The sequence below is a fragment of the Bidens hawaiensis genome, unplaced genomic scaffold, assembly GCF_021521415.1.
Source record: "Bidens hawaiensis isolate Kalapana, Puna unplaced genomic scaffold, B.hawaiensis_p1.1 tig00008996_1, whole genome shotgun sequence".
NCBI lineage: Eukaryota > Viridiplantae > Streptophyta > Magnoliopsida > Asterales > Asteraceae > Bidens > Bidens hawaiensis.
Genome location: NW_027504982.1, coordinates 86,221 through 108,294, shown reverse-complemented (window position 1 = coordinate 108,294; position 22,074 = coordinate 86,221). Strand labels below are relative to the sequence as shown.

General features: G+C 34.7%; 2 protein-coding genes across 2 annotated transcripts; both read right to left on the bottom strand.

Annotated features, from left to right (window-relative positions):
* Positions 1-3,871: 3,871 nt before the first annotated feature.
* Positions 3,872-6,873, bottom strand: LOC143609680 (uncharacterized). The gene is made up of 3 exons (XM_077084367.1): positions 6,141-6,873; positions 5,159-5,240; positions 3,872-4,160 (listed from the first exon to the last, which is right to left on the bottom strand). The coding sequence occupies exons 1-3, from the start codon at positions 6,794-6,796 to the stop codon at positions 3,945-3,947; spliced, it is 954 nt and encodes a 317-aa protein (XP_076940482.1). The 5' UTR covers positions 6,797-6,873; the 3' UTR covers positions 3,872-3,944.
* A 5,991-nt stretch (positions 6,874-12,864) lies between these two features.
* On the bottom strand, positions 12,865-19,349 carry LOC143609684 (uncharacterized). The gene is made up of 7 exons (XM_077084371.1): positions 19,288-19,349; positions 18,177-18,472; positions 17,468-17,576; positions 17,249-17,369; positions 16,473-17,135; positions 14,179-15,802; positions 12,865-13,338 (listed from the first exon to the last, which is right to left on the bottom strand). Exons 2-7 carry the CDS (start codon positions 18,370-18,372, stop codon positions 12,905-12,907), a joined length of 3,147 nt encoding a protein of 1,048 aa, XP_076940486.1. The 5' UTR covers positions 18,373-18,472; positions 19,288-19,349; the 3' UTR covers positions 12,865-12,904.
* Positions 19,350-22,074: the final 2,725 nt, after the last annotated feature.

The window sequence follows — 22,074 nt, the reverse complement described above, 5'->3', positions numbered from 1 at the left end:
GGTTGGTTCTAGAGATTTGGGGATTGATTTGGAGAATTGGATTACTCGTGTTTGTATACGCGTGTGATGGTCTTTTAAGGTCACCCGGGCTGGCAATTCGTGTGTTAACGGTTTAACGGGTTAAAAATAACGCGCTTAAATGTTGGGATTTCTAGGGCTCTCACTTTTACCCGAAACCCAACCCGAAAAAACCTGCATCCGAATCCGGACTAACCCGAACCTGAGAAAAGACTAACCCAAACCGAAGAAATTCAGGTTGGTTCTCGGGCTTGATTTTTAAGTTTCGGGTCAACCTGAAAAACCCGAACAAGCTTTTAGTTTAGAAATTAAATATATGTTTAGGTATAATAGGCTCAGTCTTAGTCACTAAATTTATCAGAATCTGAGCCTAATTGATTGTTGTCATTTCAACTATTATGAATCGATTGTTTAATTTTAATTTATGTTATCCGTTTATTACTAATAGCAACCGTGATCGAACAACCAAATCACGTCTGAGTGAAGACGATTATGGTTCGAGTTAATTACTTAGTTGTACTATTCTTTTGAATTGTTTTATGACTTTATTAAGTTATGTTGATTTATTATTTGATTATTTGCGTAACAAGCAAAAAAGAATATATTGTTTTAATTTTAGCATTGAAGTTTTTTAATTTTTTTTGTTTTGTGTTTCGTTTTCTAGGATACTCGAAACTTGATAACCCAACCCGAAAAAACCGGAACCTGAAAAACCCGTGAGAGATTTGGGTTGGGTTTCAGGTTAAGATTTAAAACTTTGAAACCCAAAGAACCCGACTCGAAAAACCCGAAACCCGAAAAACAAACTCGAAGAACACCCCTAAGAATTCTTGGTAAAGTGAGTATTCTAGTATGGCGAGCAGAGTTGGATAGGATCCCGGTGATGCCCTTATTGGCAAAACATAATGTGTTTGTTGGGTCTTTGGGTTGTCCGGCTTATGGAGAGGCGGATGAGACAACCGAGCATGTCTTTGTCTCATGCGGTTTGGCTCAAGTGGTGTAGCAAGCGGTTTCAACTTGGTGTACGGTTCCGCATATTTTCGCGTTTACTATTCGGGATATCCTTGAGTTATATAAATTTATAAAGGGCTCAAAACGAAAGGCGAAGTTCTTCCACGCAGTCTGTCTGGTGTCGCTGTGGTGCTTATGGAAGGCGCGAAATGACATAGTGTTTAATGGCATGGCGGTTACGGTGGAAATCGTGGTGGGGAATATAAAAGCACTCGGATATCTTTGGGTTAAAAGTAGGTCGGGTGGGTCTAGCTTGTCTTGGGAGGATTGGTGTAGGTTAAAGGTATGTTTTGTAAATGTTCCGTGATGATTTTGTTGGGATTATCTTGGTCCTCGGGCTAGTGTCTTGCTAGGCCGGGGTCGGTTGCTTGGTGTGTTTTTAATAAAATTTTTCTTTCGTTGGCCGTTAAAAAAAAACAAGTATAAAAATGTATACGACTCGTTAACTACTTTATATGTCGTAAATATAAGTCCGTTTTAAATTTTGTGTGCCAATAAAAGAAAATGATAGAGTCTAGTCTAGTCTACTAATTTCAACTATTTAAGAATATAAAAAAAATCACATACCGCAATTTTTAAATTGACGGATCTTATGTAAGAAAACAAAAAAAATCACATGCCGCGATTTTTAAATGAACAGTTCTTATCGTGTCTTAAATAGGTACCCAGTCACGTATGCTAACTCTTTCAGCTTAAAATGAAAATTTTGAATGAATTAACTCCAAGTGTTATAAGTTTGGTTGGGGTTTAGCCGTTTTGGCTCGCATCTCCTGTTAAGATGATGAATTGATTTAGTTTAATGGGTCAAACACGCAAACGAATTTAACGATAGGGTGAAAAAAAAGCAAATGGTTATCGTATGTTTTACTTTTTTTCACTTTTCTTATTACTTTTAATAATTTACTTATGTCGTTTTTTTTTTCGTTTAGTTAACTCACATATATAACTAACTAGTTAACTAAACACGTTATACTTTTTTTATTTATTTTTCCATTTGGTACAGCGTGTGAGTTTGGTAGTGTGAATATAAAATCTCCAGGAAAGGGCCATGGGGTCTTTATTTATGCAAGTTTTAACAATTTGTTATAATATAAACTAGGGAGATCAAAACCGCATAAGTTTTTCGGGTTTCGATGTCTATTGTCTTAACGGAGATAATGGATACAGTTAGTCTAAAGGGCCAAACCCACAATCAAATATAAACATTAGGGGTTCATTCATCCAGCAGTTTTATTTTGGGCTTGAAGGACTATGAGATGTAAAACACATGGACTAAAAATTCAATTTACTTATTTTTTTTAATATTTTTTCATAATATTCCTCTTCAAGTTTTATTTATTTTACTTTTTGGCCTTTTTTTCTAATTATTGATTAAATGTTCTAAAACTTTATGATGCTCGTTTTGTTATGTGTTAAGTTATTGTTAGTTATAGTTAAGTTCTCTATAGCTAGTTTAAAACCAGCTTGTGAAATTAGCATATGTGTTAAGCAGTGTTTTGAAAACCAGACTGATTGAATTGAGAATGATAGATAATACGTGTGTGACTGAGAGCTAATGGACCAGACACAAATGAATTGCACGATTTTAATCAAACCAAACAAAATAGGTAATACTAGATAAAACTTCGCTTAAAATCAATGAAAACCACCAATGATTGTCTCATCTATTAGTTTGCTAACTGGTTTTAAGACGGGGTTGTTTGATTTAACCATTGAAACCGTCGATTTAATAGTCGGCCCGACTTTTAAACGGTATTATGGAGTGTCTTATTAGTCATGTACACTATTAGAATCAAACACCCTCGGAATATGAAAAACAATCATATCAATTAACTTTATTTTGTTTAAAAAGTGTATTGATCATTACGTTTTTTATTTGACGAACTTGTTTTAGCTCATCCACCAACAACAATTTTAGGAAACGACAAACCAAATAATCTGGTTCAATAGCTTAACGGTTTTGTTTTGATGGTTAGAATCTAATTTTCTTTAATTTTTCATAAAATCATTAGTTTATATATAATATTTTACAATAGCAAAAACGGTTCATGATTATAATGCACTAGCTTTTATTCCCTGTATTACGGGGGTTCTTTACATTTTTCGTTTATAATATTTATATAAATTTTTGAATTTTAAGTTCATTATTGTAAGTAAGTTAATAATATACTTAGGGTATAATGATGAAAATGTTTCGCAAATAAATGAGATGTTATATCACGTTTAAAAACTATCTGGGTTTGATGAGACCCATGACCCCATTTAGTTTATTTTACTATAAAATTATTTCTTAATTATAAATAATATCCCTTAAAAAACATATATTAATTTTTAGTATATCCCTATTTTATAGGATTTTCCTATCAAATATATGGTGAGATTAATTTTTAATACAATGAGATGTTATAACCCGTTTAAGGGCTATATGGTTTTGATGAGACCCATACCCGTGAATTCGGATCAAATACATAAGAAACCTCCATTTACAAATAAAACAATCTGATAGCTTAAGAGAATTTAGGAATCAACCAGAGAACTTTAAAAATTTTTGATTATATATATTTAAGATAAGATAAAATATTGCATGTCCATATTCCATAAATGAAAGGATATATATAAATAATAAAAGTCAAATGGCGGGTTCAGTTTACACAACACGTTCCAAGTTTCAAGCGGACTGAACTGTTAAACCATCTAAACCAAACTGCTTGGATCTCAAACCGTCCGACTTGTTTCAGTTGAGCAGCCGGGTCGGTTTTAACGGTTTTTATTAAAAGAAAACATTCTGATCTAAGCATACTTGATTAGAACACATATTATAAAGCAAAAATTAATAGTCCATAAAAAAATAAAATCTAGAATTCTAAAAGATACAACAAAGTGGTCTAAATAAATACACTTGCTATCTTAACTAACTACCAACAGCAAGAACTTAAAGGAAGTTTAATTGAGAAAGAAGATGGAAGGTGTCCTGTTCTTCTTATGTAATCCGCTTTTTCGGATGTTTTTACGGCTTGTTCATTCAATGTCACCTCGGCTTTTGCCCGTTTTTCTTCTGCGATTCTTCGTGTTGATGCAAGTTTGTTTGTATACTTTTCTTGTGCTCGAGATTTCAATCTTTCCGCCTTTGCCTGATCAAGATTTAACAAAATAAGCGTGTGAGACGGTAAAAAAAGGATGTCAAAACTTAATCATTATGCTTTTGCATAATTAAGATTTAACAAAATGGGCGGTTCAAAAAGGGTTCACGGAAAAACTTAATCTTTATGCTTTTGCTTAATCAAGATTTTAACAAAACGGACGGGTCAAAAAGGGTTCATCACGGAAAAACTTAATCTTTATGCTTTTGCATAATCAAGATTTTAACAAAGCGGACGGGTCAAAAAGGGTTCATGAAATAATCCAATCTTTCTGCCTCTATCAAACTAAGATTTAACAAAATGGGCGGGCCAGACGGGTCAAAAGGTTCATGAAAAAACCCAACTTTTTTGCCTTTTACTAATCAAGATTCTACAAACGGGCGGGTCAGACGGGTCAAAAAGGGTTCATGACAAAACTCAATCTTTCTGCCTTTTTTTTCCAATCAAGATTTAACAAAACGGGCGGGCCAAAGAGGCTTCATGGAAAAACTAAATGTTTCTGCCTGTCTAATCAAGATTTAACAAAACGGGAGGGTCAGATAGGTCAAAATGGGTTCATGGCAAAACCAGCTTATTGTTTTCTGAAGTTATCACTTTGCCATGAGCCCATGAGTAACTTATTAATTTGTTTATTTAGAACAGTTAATTTTACTTATAAATTATCAAATAAGCATTTTGAACCGCAATAAGCAGATAATCAGTTTTAATACGCAAAATCCCAAATACATCCTTAGTGCGCGTTACACGTGTTTTTATCCAAATTTGATAAATTAGGAAGTTATTAATGGAATAATATGATCATTAAAATCATATTATCACACAAGTAGCGTTTTTTTTTTCTAAAAAAGCGTATCGGGAGGTTTTTTTTATATGTATACACTTCAGATAACCTTCAACCCGTTTCCTTTTAAGTTAAACCTTCTACTTAACCCGTTTGATCTGGTATGTATATAACATAAGTCATTTATAAATAAGATGTCAAAGCTTACCTCCATTCGTTTCATTTCCATTTCGGCTTTCCTCTTTTCATGATTCTCCCAAGCTTGTATCTTCACTTCTTCGCGCTTGTACCTACCAACCGAAAACAATAATCAAGAATCTTAACACGCCATATACAAGTTTAACGTTTGGTGTTCGGATATATGTTTAGAGGGTGTTTGGATATATGCTTTTTCAAAGTGATTATGGTGATTTGAAGAATATTAGTCACATTTATCTCAATAATCAGTATTCATATTTCATACAGCATGTATAGCATGTTTGTTCAAATATGGTTACTTTGACCTTAAATAGTCAAAAAGTCAAGCCAATACAATTTTGGTCAAACACTTGTCATAATCAGCTTACACATGCATCCATTGGAGCTCGAGCTCGAGCTTGGCTCGCTTAATTTACACGGAGCTCGAGCTCAGCTCGTTTTGAGCTCTATATTCAAAGCTCGAGCTCGACTCGTGAGTAGATTTTCAAGCTCGAGCTCGGCTCGTTTACTCTTTATTAATTAATATTTATATAAATTTTTGTATACTTTTTTCAATTATAATTTTATGTATAAAATAATATATGTTATTTAGTTATTTTTAGTTATCTTTTATAACATTACATATATTAATTAATAATTATTGAATATATATATATTAAAAAATTATATAAATGACAGGCTTGTTTAGGCTCGCGAGCCGGCTCGAGCTCATTAAGTGAAGCTCGGGTTCGGGCTCATTTATTAAACAAGCTTACTTTTAGTCTTGTTTGCACCCCTAGCATCCAAACACTTATTAATTACTCACCAAACAATAAAGACACAAACTTTAAACAATCATTTGCTTTCTATAATTATTCAATCACAAATTTACTTTCTTTCTACTCTATATAAATCAAAACAAGATTTTAAATAAATAATCTAAACGAACACGAATCATGTATTTTTACACAAAACATACGAATTCAACAAAAGGGTCAGAAAAAAGTTATCACCTTGCCATGTATTTTGCGCGTTCGGCTTCATCCCAAGCCATCGCTCGGGTTTCAAGAGGACTCGCCTTCGAATCTTGATTTCCAGCCTTACTTTCAACCACATTTCCTCCACTCGGTTCCACCTTTTCCCGACCGAACCTCGTGGGCCCACCAACATCAGCCGTGGGCCCATGGTTCACACTTGGTCTAACGGGAGTCGAGGAACCGGACGCTATCGGGCTACGTGCAGCCGGGGTCGTGGCTGGCACCGGTGTAGTGGCTCGTGAAGGCTCCTGGCTAGCGATAGGCGTCATTTCGGTCCCCATATCCCTAACACATATCGATCTAACAACCGACCCCGTGTTATCACTACATCTCCACATTGACTCATCACAGTTGACTTTTATTGACTCAACATCACCATCTTCGTATTCGCAGCTCGGGTTCTCGTTTTTCGAACCCGAGTTTATTAACCTCCGATCATCGGCATTCGAGTCACGCGGCTCGCTCTTCTCACCGCCTCTAGACAACTTAACTAACCATTTTTGGGCATCGTCCCATTTCGATGGTGTCGGTTTGCCTAGAGCGGTGCGGTGGCCCCCGCGGGGCCCACCGCCACCCAAAGGGTCATGAGCTGACACGTGGCTCAAACAACCCTTATCTTGTATTGACCTCATCTTTTGGTCAAATCACTAAAACCACTAAATCACTAACCCTAAATCCAAGATTTTAACTAAAAAATATTAAATCTTGATATCTAACTAAAATAAAATACCAAAAGATTAATAGATCTTGAAATATAAAAAAAAAATTAAAATATTAAATCTTGAAATCCAAATCCAATTTGATTCCTAAAAAAAAAAAAAAAAAAACTACTGCTACTAAAGTAACAAAATGTTAATAGATCTAATACACTATAAAAATATGTACTTTCTATTACACTAAAGCTAGTGGAACATGAATAATAACAAAAATAGTTAAACAATGCAAGTATAAGACATGCAGAAGTGAAACTAATTCAAGATTATTAACTAACAAATATTAAATCTTGATATCTAACTAAAATAAAATCCAAAATATTAATAGATCTTGAAATTATTAAAAAAAAAAAACCTAAAACATTAAATCTTGAAATCCAATTTGATTTCTAAAAAAAAAAACACTACTACTAAAGTAACAAAATATTAATAGATCTAAGAATACACTGTAAAAATATGTACTTTCTATTACACTATAGCTAGTGGAACATGAATAACAATAAAAACAGTTAAACAATGCAAGTATAAGGCATGCAGAATGCAGAAGTGAAACTAATTCAAGATTATTAAGAAAACATATGCAGGCAAGGTGTTTGATAAAATGCCTGAGAGAAACAGAGGGTGAATGTGGGTACCAGTTGGGTATAGAATCTTGTAACTTTTTTGAAGTATGAAAGTAACAAATGTGCAGAGAATAAAACCTTGAAAGTAGCCATTGATTTTGAGAGTTGCAGGTTATAAATATAATAATAATAATAATAATAATAATATAATGGGATGGATATGGAGATCTGATCCACCAAACAGTGGGGTAAAACAAGAAGAAAATATTAAATGAATTTGTGATAAAACAGTGGATTTTAAATAATTTCAACTATGTAGTGTTAGACTGTTATAACTTTAGTTTTGGCGGGTAGCGGTACTAACTAAAGGTTCATTGTTTATAATAGTTCGAGACTAACGGAGGACTAACTCTGTTAGTTGCTGGTCGCTGTAAGACATTTTTTGACCGGTAAACTCATATTTTTTGTTGAAAAACTCAACATGAACATTGTCAGCTGACTCACCACCAACCAACCTCCACCACTTGAGCACACCAACCAATTTCGACGGTGGTTCTAGGGTTCCGGCGGTTGAGTTCCAACTAAAGGTGCATTGTTTATAACAATCTGTGACTAACGGGGGACTAACAATGTCAGTTGTTGGTCACCGGAAAACGTTTTTTGCTGGAAAACTCACACTTTTTGCCGGAAAACTTAACCTGTACACCACCAGCCAACACCACCAACAGATTCCGACGGTGGTTCTAGGGTTCCAACACCTCAATAACTAGGATTCTACTAAAAAAATGTTTAGGATGAAAATGTTGAGTTTTCTAGTAAAAAAGATGTGTGTGCAGACCAAAAATATTTTTCCAACAACCTGCAACTAACGGAGTTAGTCCTCCAAGTCGCGCACAGTCATAACAGCACCTTTAGTTAGGACTGTCACCAACAAAAAATACAGAGTTAGAATTATTTAAAATCAATATTTTTTTTGGGTTAAAAAAATAAAATAAAACCCTGACGAAAACAACAATAAAAATCAAATCTTGAACATAGAAAGTTGCAAACTTTAATAGTAGTAGTACTACCCATCCGTTGAATCTTGGGAAGTGGTTCATGACACATATTATTATGCATTGTGGTACTGGTCCTATTCCTTCAGTATGATGACGTTGAGTAGAGTAATATATATTCATATATGAAAACGAAAAAATCATTATTATTATGAAAACGAGCTGGAAAACTAGGTCTCAATCTCGACTAGTCTTGAGCTTGGCTCATTTTAAGTTTTTAATTTTAACTTACGAGAATTCAAACTAGGTTCATTCCGAGTACTTTTATAAATCTTGAGTTGGTCGGTGAGTCATTTCTTCAAACTCGAGTTGTTCGTTTATTATTTATTTATTAATTAATTAATATACATTTTTATATATTTTGAGAAAATTTTACTGAGCCTAAACTCGGGCTATGCACTATGTAGTATAAAATTAATACATAAAAGTTAAAAAAAAGTTACTATTTTAATTTTATATAATTTTATCCTTCTAACAACCACAACAAATTAAATATGACAAGCATGAAATATATATATATATATATATGGGAGGGTTAACGTACAAATGAAATTAACGTGCTAAATATGAGAATCAAATAGAGTAATTATGTAATTACATCATAGAGTAATTACGTAATTACTCTAATGTAATTACACTATAGAGTAATTACGTAATTACTCTATGATGTAATTACATAATTACTCTATTTGATTCTCACGTTTAGCACGTTAATTTCATTTATATTTGATCCAAACCCTATATATAGGCTAAGTATAAAATGAAAACTCACTTGAGTTGTGAAAATTCTAGAAACTCTATAGTTTAAATCTTGTGGTCCACAATTAAAGTGAATAAAAAATGTAAATATAAATATAACTTTTTCTCTTTCCTGAAAAGATATATAAAAATTAGTAAAAAATGTTAAAAAATAGCAAAACATTTTTTTTTATGTTTCGATGTTTTGTATTAAATGTTACAACATATATTATATGAAACAAACAAAAAAAGCGATGTTACATAGGGTTTTCGCGGGTTTTCACAACTCAAATGGGTTTTTATTTTAACCTTACCCTATATATATATACACACACATATATATATATAATATGACTGCGAGAACAAATCATTAGACTATGGTCAAGGAATATAAAACTAAAACTAAAACTAAAATAAAAAATTTTTAGGTATATGTTCAGGGTAAATGAATATGTAGTTTCACATAATCGGGTCAGCTCTCACCTAATACCTCACTTGTATCTAAATGCACGAAATTTTTATTTATGAAGTAATTAGTTCAAGTCGATTTTAAACTCATAACAACTACACTAAATGGTCGTTAGTTATACACCCCAAGAGACTACAACATCACATATTTGTTATAGTACATTGCTAATATTGCTTGATGAACATGACTATTCTTATAAGACCATTCGCTATGGGCAGGGTTGGGGACGCTTAAGGGGCGCCTTTGAGCTTTAACACGCCGAGGGCGGCTTTGAATGGGTGCTCGGGGGGGGGGGGGGGTCATGAAGACGGCCCTATGTGGGGAAAGGCGGGCCCTCCTTCTATCACACACACACACATATGTATAATAGGTGTTAAAGGGGCTTTAAATCAAAGTGGGACATTTTAGAGACGGGCTTCAATGACTCATTTCTTACGTGACGATGGCGTGAAAGAGCATTAAAGCCCCGCCGTAGTGAAGAGCCTAAAAGTTGTGTATGACATTATATATAGTTTATATTTAATATTGGGAGTGTTTTTCTTAGAATGGCCTTGGTAGGGAAGGATACCTTACCAACTTTTAGGAAGGTCTCATCAAGCATTTAGTTTCATGTAATAGTAAGTGGACCACTATGTTGGTTATTAAAATTCATGCATATATTCAAATGTTCATGATGGTCTTATGTTATATGTTAAATATTTGTAACTTCATAGTTTATGATGATTTTTTTATAAAGATGATTTATATATTATTAAAACTTTAAGTTTTCGTCGCATCATGTGTTACGTCAGAGAACCTGCTTTTGTGGTGGCACGATGACTGTCAAGTGGCAGCCGCCGGTATGGTTTTCAAGGGAACGCCCAAGCCAAAGTTTGAAGCCAATGTGGGCCCGGTTAAAACAATATAGTATGTCGGAGTGGTGCAACGAAACTCTCCAAATTAGACACTTGGACAGTACAATCGTCTAAAACACAAAAAATTCGTCGCTAACAAAAACTAATATGTTTCTTTCTTGAAAATTGGAATGTTGTTTCATTGAATTGATGATCATTAAAACATGTTGCCCAAAAAATCTCTAGTTAATGGTATTGTATATTTAATGATTGATGAAGAATGAAAACCAATATATATTCCCTACTCTTATATTTTGGTCCCACCTTTGTTGGAGAAATTAGGATATAAACAACACAACTATAGTTTTTAGATATATTAATGATTAGGGAGGAGTGGAGGACTCAAACATGTGTTATGGGACCTAAAACAAAGTTTACCTTTAGGCCTTTTTTTTGTATGTTAGAAGTAACAATGAGAGATGCATCAACATAACGAGAGAACAAATTAAACATTATACTATATATAATAGTAAACCTAACTGTTACAGTAAAAGTTTGGAGGTTCAATCAGTTTCATGTGACAGTCGCTTAGTTTTTTTGTATTCTTTAGAAATGTGAGTTTTGATGGGATAAAACAAACATTTACAAAATTAAAGCATGATAGTCATTTATTTTATGTTAACTTTTTTTTAACGGTCAATTTTACCGATAAAACAAAAACTAAACTAGCAAGAAGCTAGACCAAATACAACGAAAACACCTGATACAAAGAACAACTAACACACAAACATTAATAAAACGAAAAAGAACACCATCTATCCCAATTCACCTCTACGAGTTTTCCTATGTTTTTTACTCAAAGAAAACTATACCTCTTTATGTCTTCCTTAATTACTATTTATGAATACTCGTTTGTTATCAAATAGAACTTCATTCATTGTCTTTCATATCTCCCAAGAAGCCATACTAATCACCGATTGGAGTGCTTTTTCTATATCTTAACTATTTTTTTTCATGAAATAGTTATAAATATATAACAAAAATAACAGTTTTTTTTTTTGTTTCTTTTTTTTTCAGTAAGAAACATGGTAATGAGTGACCCTAAAAGAGTAAATAGTGGGTAGGAATTTGATGACTGAACAGTCTATAAGGATGATGACAACTTGACAAGGACCACTCCTGATTTTTGTGACCCATGTGCATTTGTCTAACTAAATTATCACAATTTATGCCATTCCGAGCATTCTCATCAGTTCCTCAAATTTTTACGAGTAGAGTTTGTAAATTATAGGATGTGGTTTTGAGTGGTTGTGAGTGTAAATTATAGGATGGAGAGAAAAAAAATAGTTTTTTTTGTAAATTTGGGGAAAAGCTGGTGATTTTTTTTAAATTTGGGGAAAATGTAGTGATTTTTTTGTAAATTATAAGGTGGAATGAGAAAACTGTAATGATTAAACTATAAAAAAATATTATTTAATTAAACAAAAGAGAAAAATGTAGTGTTTTTTAGTGTAATTATATAGATAGGGATAGGGAATCGGTTGAGAATGCTATTATTCATATTTTTTTTAGAGAATCTTGTAAATTTGACAATTTTTATGAGTCCATAGGATGTTGGGATTGCTTATTTTCATCTACTTATAACCTATTAATTTTGTGAAAAGTAATAAGGTGTTGGGATTGCTTACAGTGTGAGAGAAAAAGTTCCATAAGTTACACTTTCGTAACTTATTAACTTAATGAAAAGTTATAAAGAGATAAAATAAGGAATCCCAAACGCCCCCTATGTTTAATTTTATACCTTTTATTATAAAAGTTGGACATAAATTTAATAAAATTATTATAAAAATCACAAAACACTATCGTGAGAACGGCTCACCGATACTAATAAATTTCGTGTCGCTTCAATCATAAGCCGTAAAGTAACACATATATATCAACCGGTCCGGTTCAATAAAACACTAACCAAACCAAGTATTGAAAGTAACACAATTCATAATAATAACATGAAACACAAATTAAACTGTCATATACTTTCAATCATGTCAAAGTTACAAAATATTCATCACAATCAATCCAAACACCAATCACCAATTACTAAGTAGTAGTTCTTATTCTGTTCTATATATTATATATGACACCAATACAAATACAAACCACTAATAAATCAAAATATGGTATGAACCACTAATTAACTTTACAATACTTACACCATCAAACCCAAAAATAAAAAATTATAATCATAATCATAATCATACTTAATACTCAAACCATATATTTTATTATCTTTTTGCTACCCGTAAAGGCGTGTTAAAAACACGCAGGTGGCCGTAAAGAGGGTTAAAGGCGGAAGAGCCACAATCTTTCTATCACATTATTCTGCAATTGCATTTAGCTTCTAGTGTTGTCGGTTTCGTGTTCTCTTTATTATTAGAATAAAGAATACGGGTTTTCTGTAAGTCGGTTTCCTCATCGGTGTTTACGTTATTAGGAGATTTTATGTTGTCGGTTTCCATTGTTTTTCTCTTTGTTTTTTGGGATTTTGATGACCGTTTGCTTGTTTTTCGGCTTTGAAGATCTTTTCTATCGGGATAACTTTTAGTGGCAGCTGGCACAAGTGGCTGATAATCGTTGTTTACGGAAGGTTCTGACGGGGTTTCTTTCTCAATCGCTATATTTGCAGCCTCGTAGGCTAAGTTATGAACGATTGAGCTGCAAAAAAGTATCGTGTCGGTTGCTTCTTCGAGAGTCAAACTTCTTCCCTTTGTTCCTTTTTCGCCTTCAACCAAAACCGTTGATTCTTCTGACATATAAAAACTTAATGTCATTATACACAATACATATAAAGTTTGACTCGAAGTTTGACTCGCACACAGTTTAATGCTGCAAATAGCTTAAATGGGAATCGGGTTCGAAAAGCGTATTCTAAACGGCTATAGCATCGTAAATTGTTAGTAACAAAGTTTTGTAATCATGTTTAATGTATTAACTCAATACCCATAGGGTTCACAAGTATCGGGTATGCACGTTTGTGATTTTGCGTGTTTAAAAATTACCCGTTGGGATATCAGTTACCCGAAAATCAATCTTGAAGTCATCTCAAAAACCGATTTGAAATATTACACACTCAACTAAACTTCTATAACTTTTTAACAATTTTAAGTTTCTAGCCAACTCAACATACTATTTATTCTACTTTTAAAATTATATAATATATTAATATACTTGGGCAAACAGGTTATCATCTAATCCCGTATCCACCCCACAAAATTTTCTAAAACTAATCCCATACCCAATTACCAATCTCGAATGTTTCACGTTTTCTGTCAGGATCGGGTTTTTTTGCCATCCCTACAGAAAGAAAAAATAACCCGAAGAACACCCCTACCTAAAACCCGCAAAAATTTCTAAAGCTAATCCCATATCCAATTACCCATCCCAAATGTTTCACGTTTTATGTCAGGTTCGTTTTTTTTGCCATCCCTACAGAAAAAGGACCGGTTTCAAACCGAACCTGTTTTGACCTCTTACCCAGCCTGCCCAACCCGCCCATCTTGCCACCTCTATCTTCAATATACTAAACGACACCGGAGAATCCACAAAGAATAGAAAGGCTAATAACTTATACTATAGATATATGTACCATTTATGCTGCCGGAATGATTTGCGGTGTTGATATCCAGGTCAGAAACTGCCATATCTTTACTAACCGCATCTGAAACATTAGGGTCGTGAAATTCTTCTATGCAGCTCTCGGGACTTTGAGAAACGTGACATTGTGAAGCGGGAGAAGATGAACAAGTGTGGTCAACTTCAGCTTCTGTCACATCATTGTTATCAGCAGCTGCAGTTAGACTTGTACCTTCCTCAACAGTACAAGTCACTAAAGCATCAGTATCTTTTCCCAAATCTTCATCTTTTAGAACCGAAGCAGGCTCTTCACCATTTAAAAGTTCAGGTAACAAAGCTTCCTTCAAATCAGCATTTTCAGCGCACGTGTCGTTTTCACCCAGAGTTTCTTGAGGGCCCACAGAGGCTGAGTCAGCAACATCTCTCTCCACATGCACAACGGATGCATGATCATCATTTACAAGTTCAGGTAACAGAACTTCAACTGAATCGACATTTTCAGTGCATGTGGCATTTTCATTTGGATTTTCTTGCGGGCCCACGGATGCTGAGTCAGCAACATCTCTCTCCACACGAATAACAGATACGTCAAACGAATCGAGTGTGCTTGTTCCAACACTGGAAGGATGGAAAGCATGACTAGAAGTTGCAGAAAAAGATGACATACTGCGTCGATGTTTTACATTCGTGGCGTCATATTTGTAATTTTCTATGTCGGATCTCCTGCTACTCAGTTGACTTTGTAAACGAGGCCCGAAGTCAACAGAAGATGAAGCAGACATGTATGAAAGAGCATCATAAGAAATGCTACTGGCTGAAAAATTCCTGCTTCGTGTAACGGGCCCCTTTATACTACTAGACCTTTCAAGAATTGTCGAAATACCTTTTGCTTCTAAAGACTCATCCTTTGACTTTGGAAAGTCCACAGTTTGTTGAATTTGTTCTCCCCTCGTTTCACTATAACTTAAACTTGATTGACTTGTTTCATCATGGTTGGGTTGATCGTGGACTAATTCTTCATGTTGCTCCGATTGTGATTCACCCTCACAAGTCAACTCCGGAGATTCATCTTTCACTAAAGTCAACTGAGGCTTCACTGTGTTGTTGACAAATTCATGATCTTTGTCTGAAATACTCGTATCTGCTTCGGAACTAGCCACCAACACTATGCTTGTCACAGTATCATTGACGGTCAAAGCTGAAATTGACTTTTGGCAATTTAGACAAAGTTGAACATCATCATCTGTTCGTGTTGTAACAGGGTACACACAACCACATCTCGAACAAACTAACATGTCATCTTGGCCGTTGAAATCTTCTGAAACTACAGAAGTTGCAGTATCACATTGCAGTGTCCTTGTGTCTTCATTTAAAGGATCAGTTTTTTCAAACATGAAGATTTCTTCATCATTAACATTAGAATCTGGGACCTTTGTGATTCTACTGGTTGCATCGTCCTCAATATGTTCATGTTCTTCAATATCGTGGGGCCCGCTAGTGCCCAAATCTGAACTTGCGTTGCTACTGGTTGTCACTGAAGAGTTCCAAGCAGGACTTGATTTCCCAGCATAATAATTTGAAGTAGGGACACTCGAGAGAAGTGGTCTGAACATATTCTGTGGACCTTTTCTATGATCCTAAACAAAATAATAAAAAAAAAAGTTTAAACAGTGTCGTCTCATATATTGCATTGAACAACAAAAACAGTTGTAGGTGTTAAAAAGCAGTACTCACTACTTGGAGATTGCAAGAAAATAAACAAACTTCACACTTTTTCCAGATTTTAGAAAACTGTAAAGTAGGTGTAAAATAGAAACCAACTTACCTTTTATTACCAAGTTTAGCAACCAAGTTGCAATTTAATACCTAATTTACCAGATGTGCTGTTTAACAGATATTAAGGCATGCATATATTTTCTAAATTTTAGAACCGTTGATGAAGATGAAGCATCTTATTTGTCATTTTAGTAAAAATGTATAAGCCATTTGCCACTGATGTGACATTTAACAAATACTTTTAGAAATAAATATGAGAAGAGTTCATTTTTTAATCTTGCAAATAAATTTATTTTTACTGTTGTATCATAAGCATTTTGTAGCATGTGTGGCATCTGATGTGGTGGCTGGCATGGCATCAACCAGTGCCACAACAGCAAATAACATTTAAAACCAGTAAGAATAAGGTTAGTTGTTATTTGTTAAATAAGTAATAACTTGTAAGTTGGTATCTAACATATACCTAAGTCCTGCCTAAAAGTTTGTTAATTACGGTTTTGCCCAAAAAGAACACAAAAGATAGTTACTTACCATTTGGCGAAGTGCCATGTCAAAGGATCTTTTTGGAGCAGAGCTAGATGTAACCATTCTGTTTGGCTTTTGAGGAGAAGGAACTTTATTATAGTTATTATTCCTAAACCCGCTCATTCTTCTTGAATTTGACCGATCTGACCCATCAACAATAACGGACGGTAGAGATTCAACATCATCATCAGATACAATTGAACCTTTACCACAAGATGAGCCGATGCTTCTAGGCGCAGTAGGTGACATTGATTTCCTCCCATTTCTAGAAGCCGGTGAGGACCCGCGTACGTAAGACGCGGGACGGTCGGCTAAAGAAGTCCTGAGATTCGGTGGTGCTTCGGTGGAGAACCCGGGAATGTTTACCTGCCACGCTTTTACTTTTTGTGAAGGTGAATTCCCCAAACTACCCCTTGTGGTGCTAGTGGAACCAGTACTTAAGCGTCTTGAAGTTGGTGTGGAAGCCCGTGGAGGTGGTGAGGAATGTTTACTTGATGGGGAAGATGGTCTTCTTGATCCAGTGATGGGCCTACAGGTAGGTGGTGGGCTGGAACTAGGTGCGGATGTGGCACGTGCTCTAGGTTGAAATTGGGGTTCGTGAGAACGTGGGGATAGGCTCAAGCGATTTGGGCTTGGACTGCCTCTACTGCTTCTATGACTCTTTTCCATCTGTAATGAAGTATATATTACATGCATTAAAAAAATTTACAATTACATATGAATACATTAGTATACCAAATACTGCCTATTAATTATAAGTATGACCAGCATAAACGACTTACTGTTGATGATCTGGAGACTGTAATGGGTTGAGCTCGGGGTCTACCCCTTTGCGCAGGATTAACTCGAGGCGTTTCATCATCCAATGAGGGAAACAGAGGGGTATCAGGAGGAGTCATTAACCTTCATTCCCAATAATAAATATAGTATAAAGACTTAGAGTAATTAAGTTGATATAATAAAAGCATTGGAATTAAGATACGAAGCAAATGACTACAAACCATTCATAATCATTCTTTTCCTCTTCTGCATTGAGGAGATCACTGCTTTCTCCTCTAGCAGCAACATTGATTCCAAGCTTGTGATCTGAAAAATGCCTTAACTTGGTCACTGCAATGCAATTAGACAACAAAACAAGCATGTGTCAGCCATAATAAGTAACAAAATCTCAATTTAATTTTCTTTCCAAAATGTGCACAAAGCATATAACAGCTGCTTGATCACATATAAGCAGGTAAACATATTGGTTTAAGAGGCGTGCGGTACTCGGTGCTCCGATATGTTATGATCCCAAAAGCCAATGCGTGAAGCGCGCGCATCACGCATGTGAGGCATTCGTTATTAAGATAAATACTAAAAACTATTTATAGATAATGTTTTAACTTGTTAACATTTACATACTAAAATATAAGATATTGTCAATCGCTGGTCAGATTTGTTTAAACACTCAAACTCATTGCTCAATCAGTGGTCAGATTTGTTCAATCAGATTTGAAAACTCAAGACGCGTTGCAATCAATAGTCTAATTTGTTCAAATACTGGTTAACTGCTTAAGTGCCACATCCCACATCATGTGATGTGGCACATAATGTGCTCATGATGCGCGCATTCTAAAAGCAAGGTGAACTCAAATCACTTAAATTTAATTAACTTACATTTAAAAGTAAATTATTATGCATATTACATCACAAAAAAAGTAAAGAACTTACCAAAAATGTCTTCAAAATCATCATTAGACTGCAACAAGAAACTGTCTCTCTCTTTGTTTTGCACCTCATTAAATAAAGCAAGGTCATCATCTCTCTCCTTGAAAACTATCCCACTCTCAAGACTACACCCTCTTTTATGATTACCACCTCTTGGTTCTCTCCCCGGAGAGCATCTCATTGCCGGCGAAATAGGCATTGTTGTTACTTAACTCATCCAACAAATATGTAATAACACCATCAAATCAAAACCTAATTTAGTAACTTACACCCCCTGTAACCCTATATCACAACAACACCTCTTGACAAGCTAATTAACTTAAAACATTCAACATTACTCCACTGCAGCCACCGATTTTAAATCATCTGAATTCCAAGTTCAAATGTGATGCTATATATCCTCGTAACGTAGCGTAAATAAATCGAAATTGCATAACGAGATCCAGGCGAATATAAACTTATCTCCAATTTCAACCGCACGCTGCTAGTAAGAAGAATCTGTTGACCTACCTGCACGGAAATCAAAATCAGAACCTTATTCAGTAACTTACAAATTAAGCATTACTTAATATAATCAAAATCGCATGAAATAGGCGTTGTTGCTACTTAATTCATTCATAAAACACCGTCAAATTAAAACCTAATTCAGTAACTACAGCTCCAACAACCGTAGATCACATCACCTGTCAACAAGCTATTAACAAACAAATTCAACATCACTCCATTTGTGGTCACCGGATTTACTTCATATAAATTCAAATTTCAAATGCAATGCCATAAATCCTCATAACGTAGCGCAACGTAAATCCATCTAGTAGACTAGTACACAACAAATATGTAGAACATCGTCAAATCAAAACCTAATTCAGTACCTAGATCACAACAATGCCTGTTTACAGGCTAATTAACTTACAAATTTAACATTATTAACTTCACATACATTTGAATTTCAAATGTGATGCTATAAATCCTCGTAGCATAGCGTAAATCAATCGAAATCGCATAAAACTTATCTCCAATTTCAATCGCACACTACTAGTAAGCAGGATCTGTTTACGGAACTCAAAATCGAAACCTAAATCAGTAACTTATAGCTCCTATATCACAATAACACCTCTTAACAAGCTAATTAACTCACAAATTCAACATTAATCCACATGTATCCACTTAGTTCACTTCATATACATTCAATTCCAAATGTGAAACTGTAAATCCTCATAACTGAACCTAAATCAATCAAAATCGCATAAATCTGTTGACCTACCTATACGGAAGTCACAACTAAAACCTAATTCAGTAACTTACAGCTCCTATATCACAATAACACCTGTTAACACACAAATTACTTCATCTGAGTTCCAGTCTCAAATGCGATGACGTAAGGTGACGTAAAGTAACATAAATCAATCAAAATCGCATAAAACTTATCTCCAATTTCAACCTCGCACTACTAATAAGCAGGATCTGCTGACCTACCAGTACGAAACTCAAAATCAAAACCTAAATCACAAGCTACACCTGTTAACAAGCTAATTACCTTACAAATTCAACATTACTTCATTCATACACATTCAATTTCAAATGTACGCTGTAAATGAATTGAATATATTAACCTACCTGCACGGAGTCAAAATCCGTTGTACAGAATAACTGAAACTGCGAAAACAGGGAGAAAATGAACCTACCTGTACGGAAGTAAAATTCGATTCAATTAGCTTCAATTAAAACCTAATAATTCAGTAACTTACAGCTCCTACATCACAATAACACATGTTAACAAGCTAATTAACTCACAAATTCAACATTAATCCACCTGTATCCACTTAGTTCACTTCACACACATTCATTTCCAAATGCGAAGCTACAAATCCTCATAACGTAACGTAAATCAATCGAATATATTAACCTAGATCACAATAACACCTAATTAACACACAAATTCAACATTAATCCACCTGTATCCACTTAATTCACTTCACACACATTCAATTTCAAATGCGAAGCTACAAATCCTCAAGACGTAACGTAAATCAATCGAATACACTAACCTACCAGTACGGAAGTCAAAATCGGTTGCAACAGAATAACAGAAGCTGCGAAAACAGAGAGAGAATGAAGCGGAATAAGCAGTTGGAGTGATAGATCTGGTTTGGTTTAATTGTCGGTGAAGTAGGAAATAAGAAATGAAATGAAGAAGAATAAAGGTGTGTTCTGAAACCCTAGAAATCACGTGAATGGAGGTGGAGTGTTGAAGAGGAAATTAAAAGGAAAGAGAAAATGGTTAATGGTAGTAAGGAGAAGGAGAAGAGGAGCTGTTGCTTTACTTCTTTCTTTTGTGTGCTTGTTGTGTGTCCTATTTTCAACTAGCTTTACGTTGCTGTTATTATTATTATTATTATATTCGTTTTATCTTTTGTTTTCAATTTATTTTAACGGATATCAAACTGACAATTTTCTAGATACTTTGTATGAGAGGAGCGCAAATCGGGTTTTTTTAAATATCCAATTTCGGGTATAGAATCAGGTTCGGGAATTGGTCATACCCGGGCCAGGTTCGGAACGTGTATAGAACTGGGTATTCTAAAACCGGGTATTTGAATACCCTGTTTTCGAGTATTGAAAAAAAGCCGATATAGATTGAGTTTTTCCGGGGTATAGATTGAGTTTTTTAAGGGGCTTGAACTCTTTTTAAGTATTTTTCGAGTATTTTCGGGTACAGATCGGGCATTTGTAAAACCTGGTTTCGGGTATTGGAAAAACCCGGTCCTGGTTTTTGGTATACCGGGTACAAATCCGGTCGTTTTGGGTACGGGTTTTGGTACTTAAATACATACGCTATCCGTATCCTACGGGTAGGATCGGGTTCGGAGTAAAAACCCAGTTATAAAAAAATCTGGTCTCGGTTTTTATCGGGTCCGGTTTCAGGTTTTTTGTGACCCTTTATGTCTAGGTACTCCATACAAGATGACCCTCTGGCAAAAGGCCACCGCTAGCTGTCCCCCCCCCCCCCCCTTCAGCCGTACAAAACCCTTAAACATCTTGAAATTATCTCTGGTTTCGGGAAAGCCCACCCACCTGAAGACCCACTGATGATAAAACTCAAACGCCATTAAAATCAAACTCTCCCTAAAATATTGTCTCATAAAGATTAAACCTCGGTCTCCATTAAAAAAATGCATGCTTCGTATCAATGCACCATATTGAAAAGTACTTTTATTTTTAGTAAAGTGACATTGAATGTATGTATGGATCGCATTATAAAAGATCTATATTCTAACAATAGAAAGATGTATTCATGTGGTGAAAATGATGTACTCACTATATTTGATAATGATTTCACAAAGTTTTAATTAATTAATTAATACATATATTTACTCATGAATAGTATAGTTAATAAGCGTATCTTGTAAATTGAGGTTGCATCAATATAGTTTGATTTTTGACGCAGTGAATATCTTGGTTAGTAAAGATAACTGACAATGGTTGGGAGATAGCTCGGTTGCTTCTTGATTAGTTCGGTTAAAAGGCTTCTTGTCTCGGCAGTTAATTCGTGTAATATTTTTGTCATAAAGTAAAGCAGCTGCATCCCCTATAAACATGATAGAGGGTGAAGATGGATCCTATACCAACTCTTGTTGCATCGAGTTAAATAAACATTCAGGTGAGTATAAGAAGTTGCTAATTTTGTGGAGACGCTTTGAAAACTACGGATCACTTACTTCTTGCTATATCGCAATCGTGATTTGCCATAGATTAGTAGATGGTGTAAAATTCCCAAAACAAGTCTTTGCTTTATTGGTTAGAGATCTTCTCAAGATACACAAAACACCTGTAAAATATAGCGTGATAAAAAATAATTCAAGGGATCATCTATATTGCTTGTTGATGCATATGGCGAATT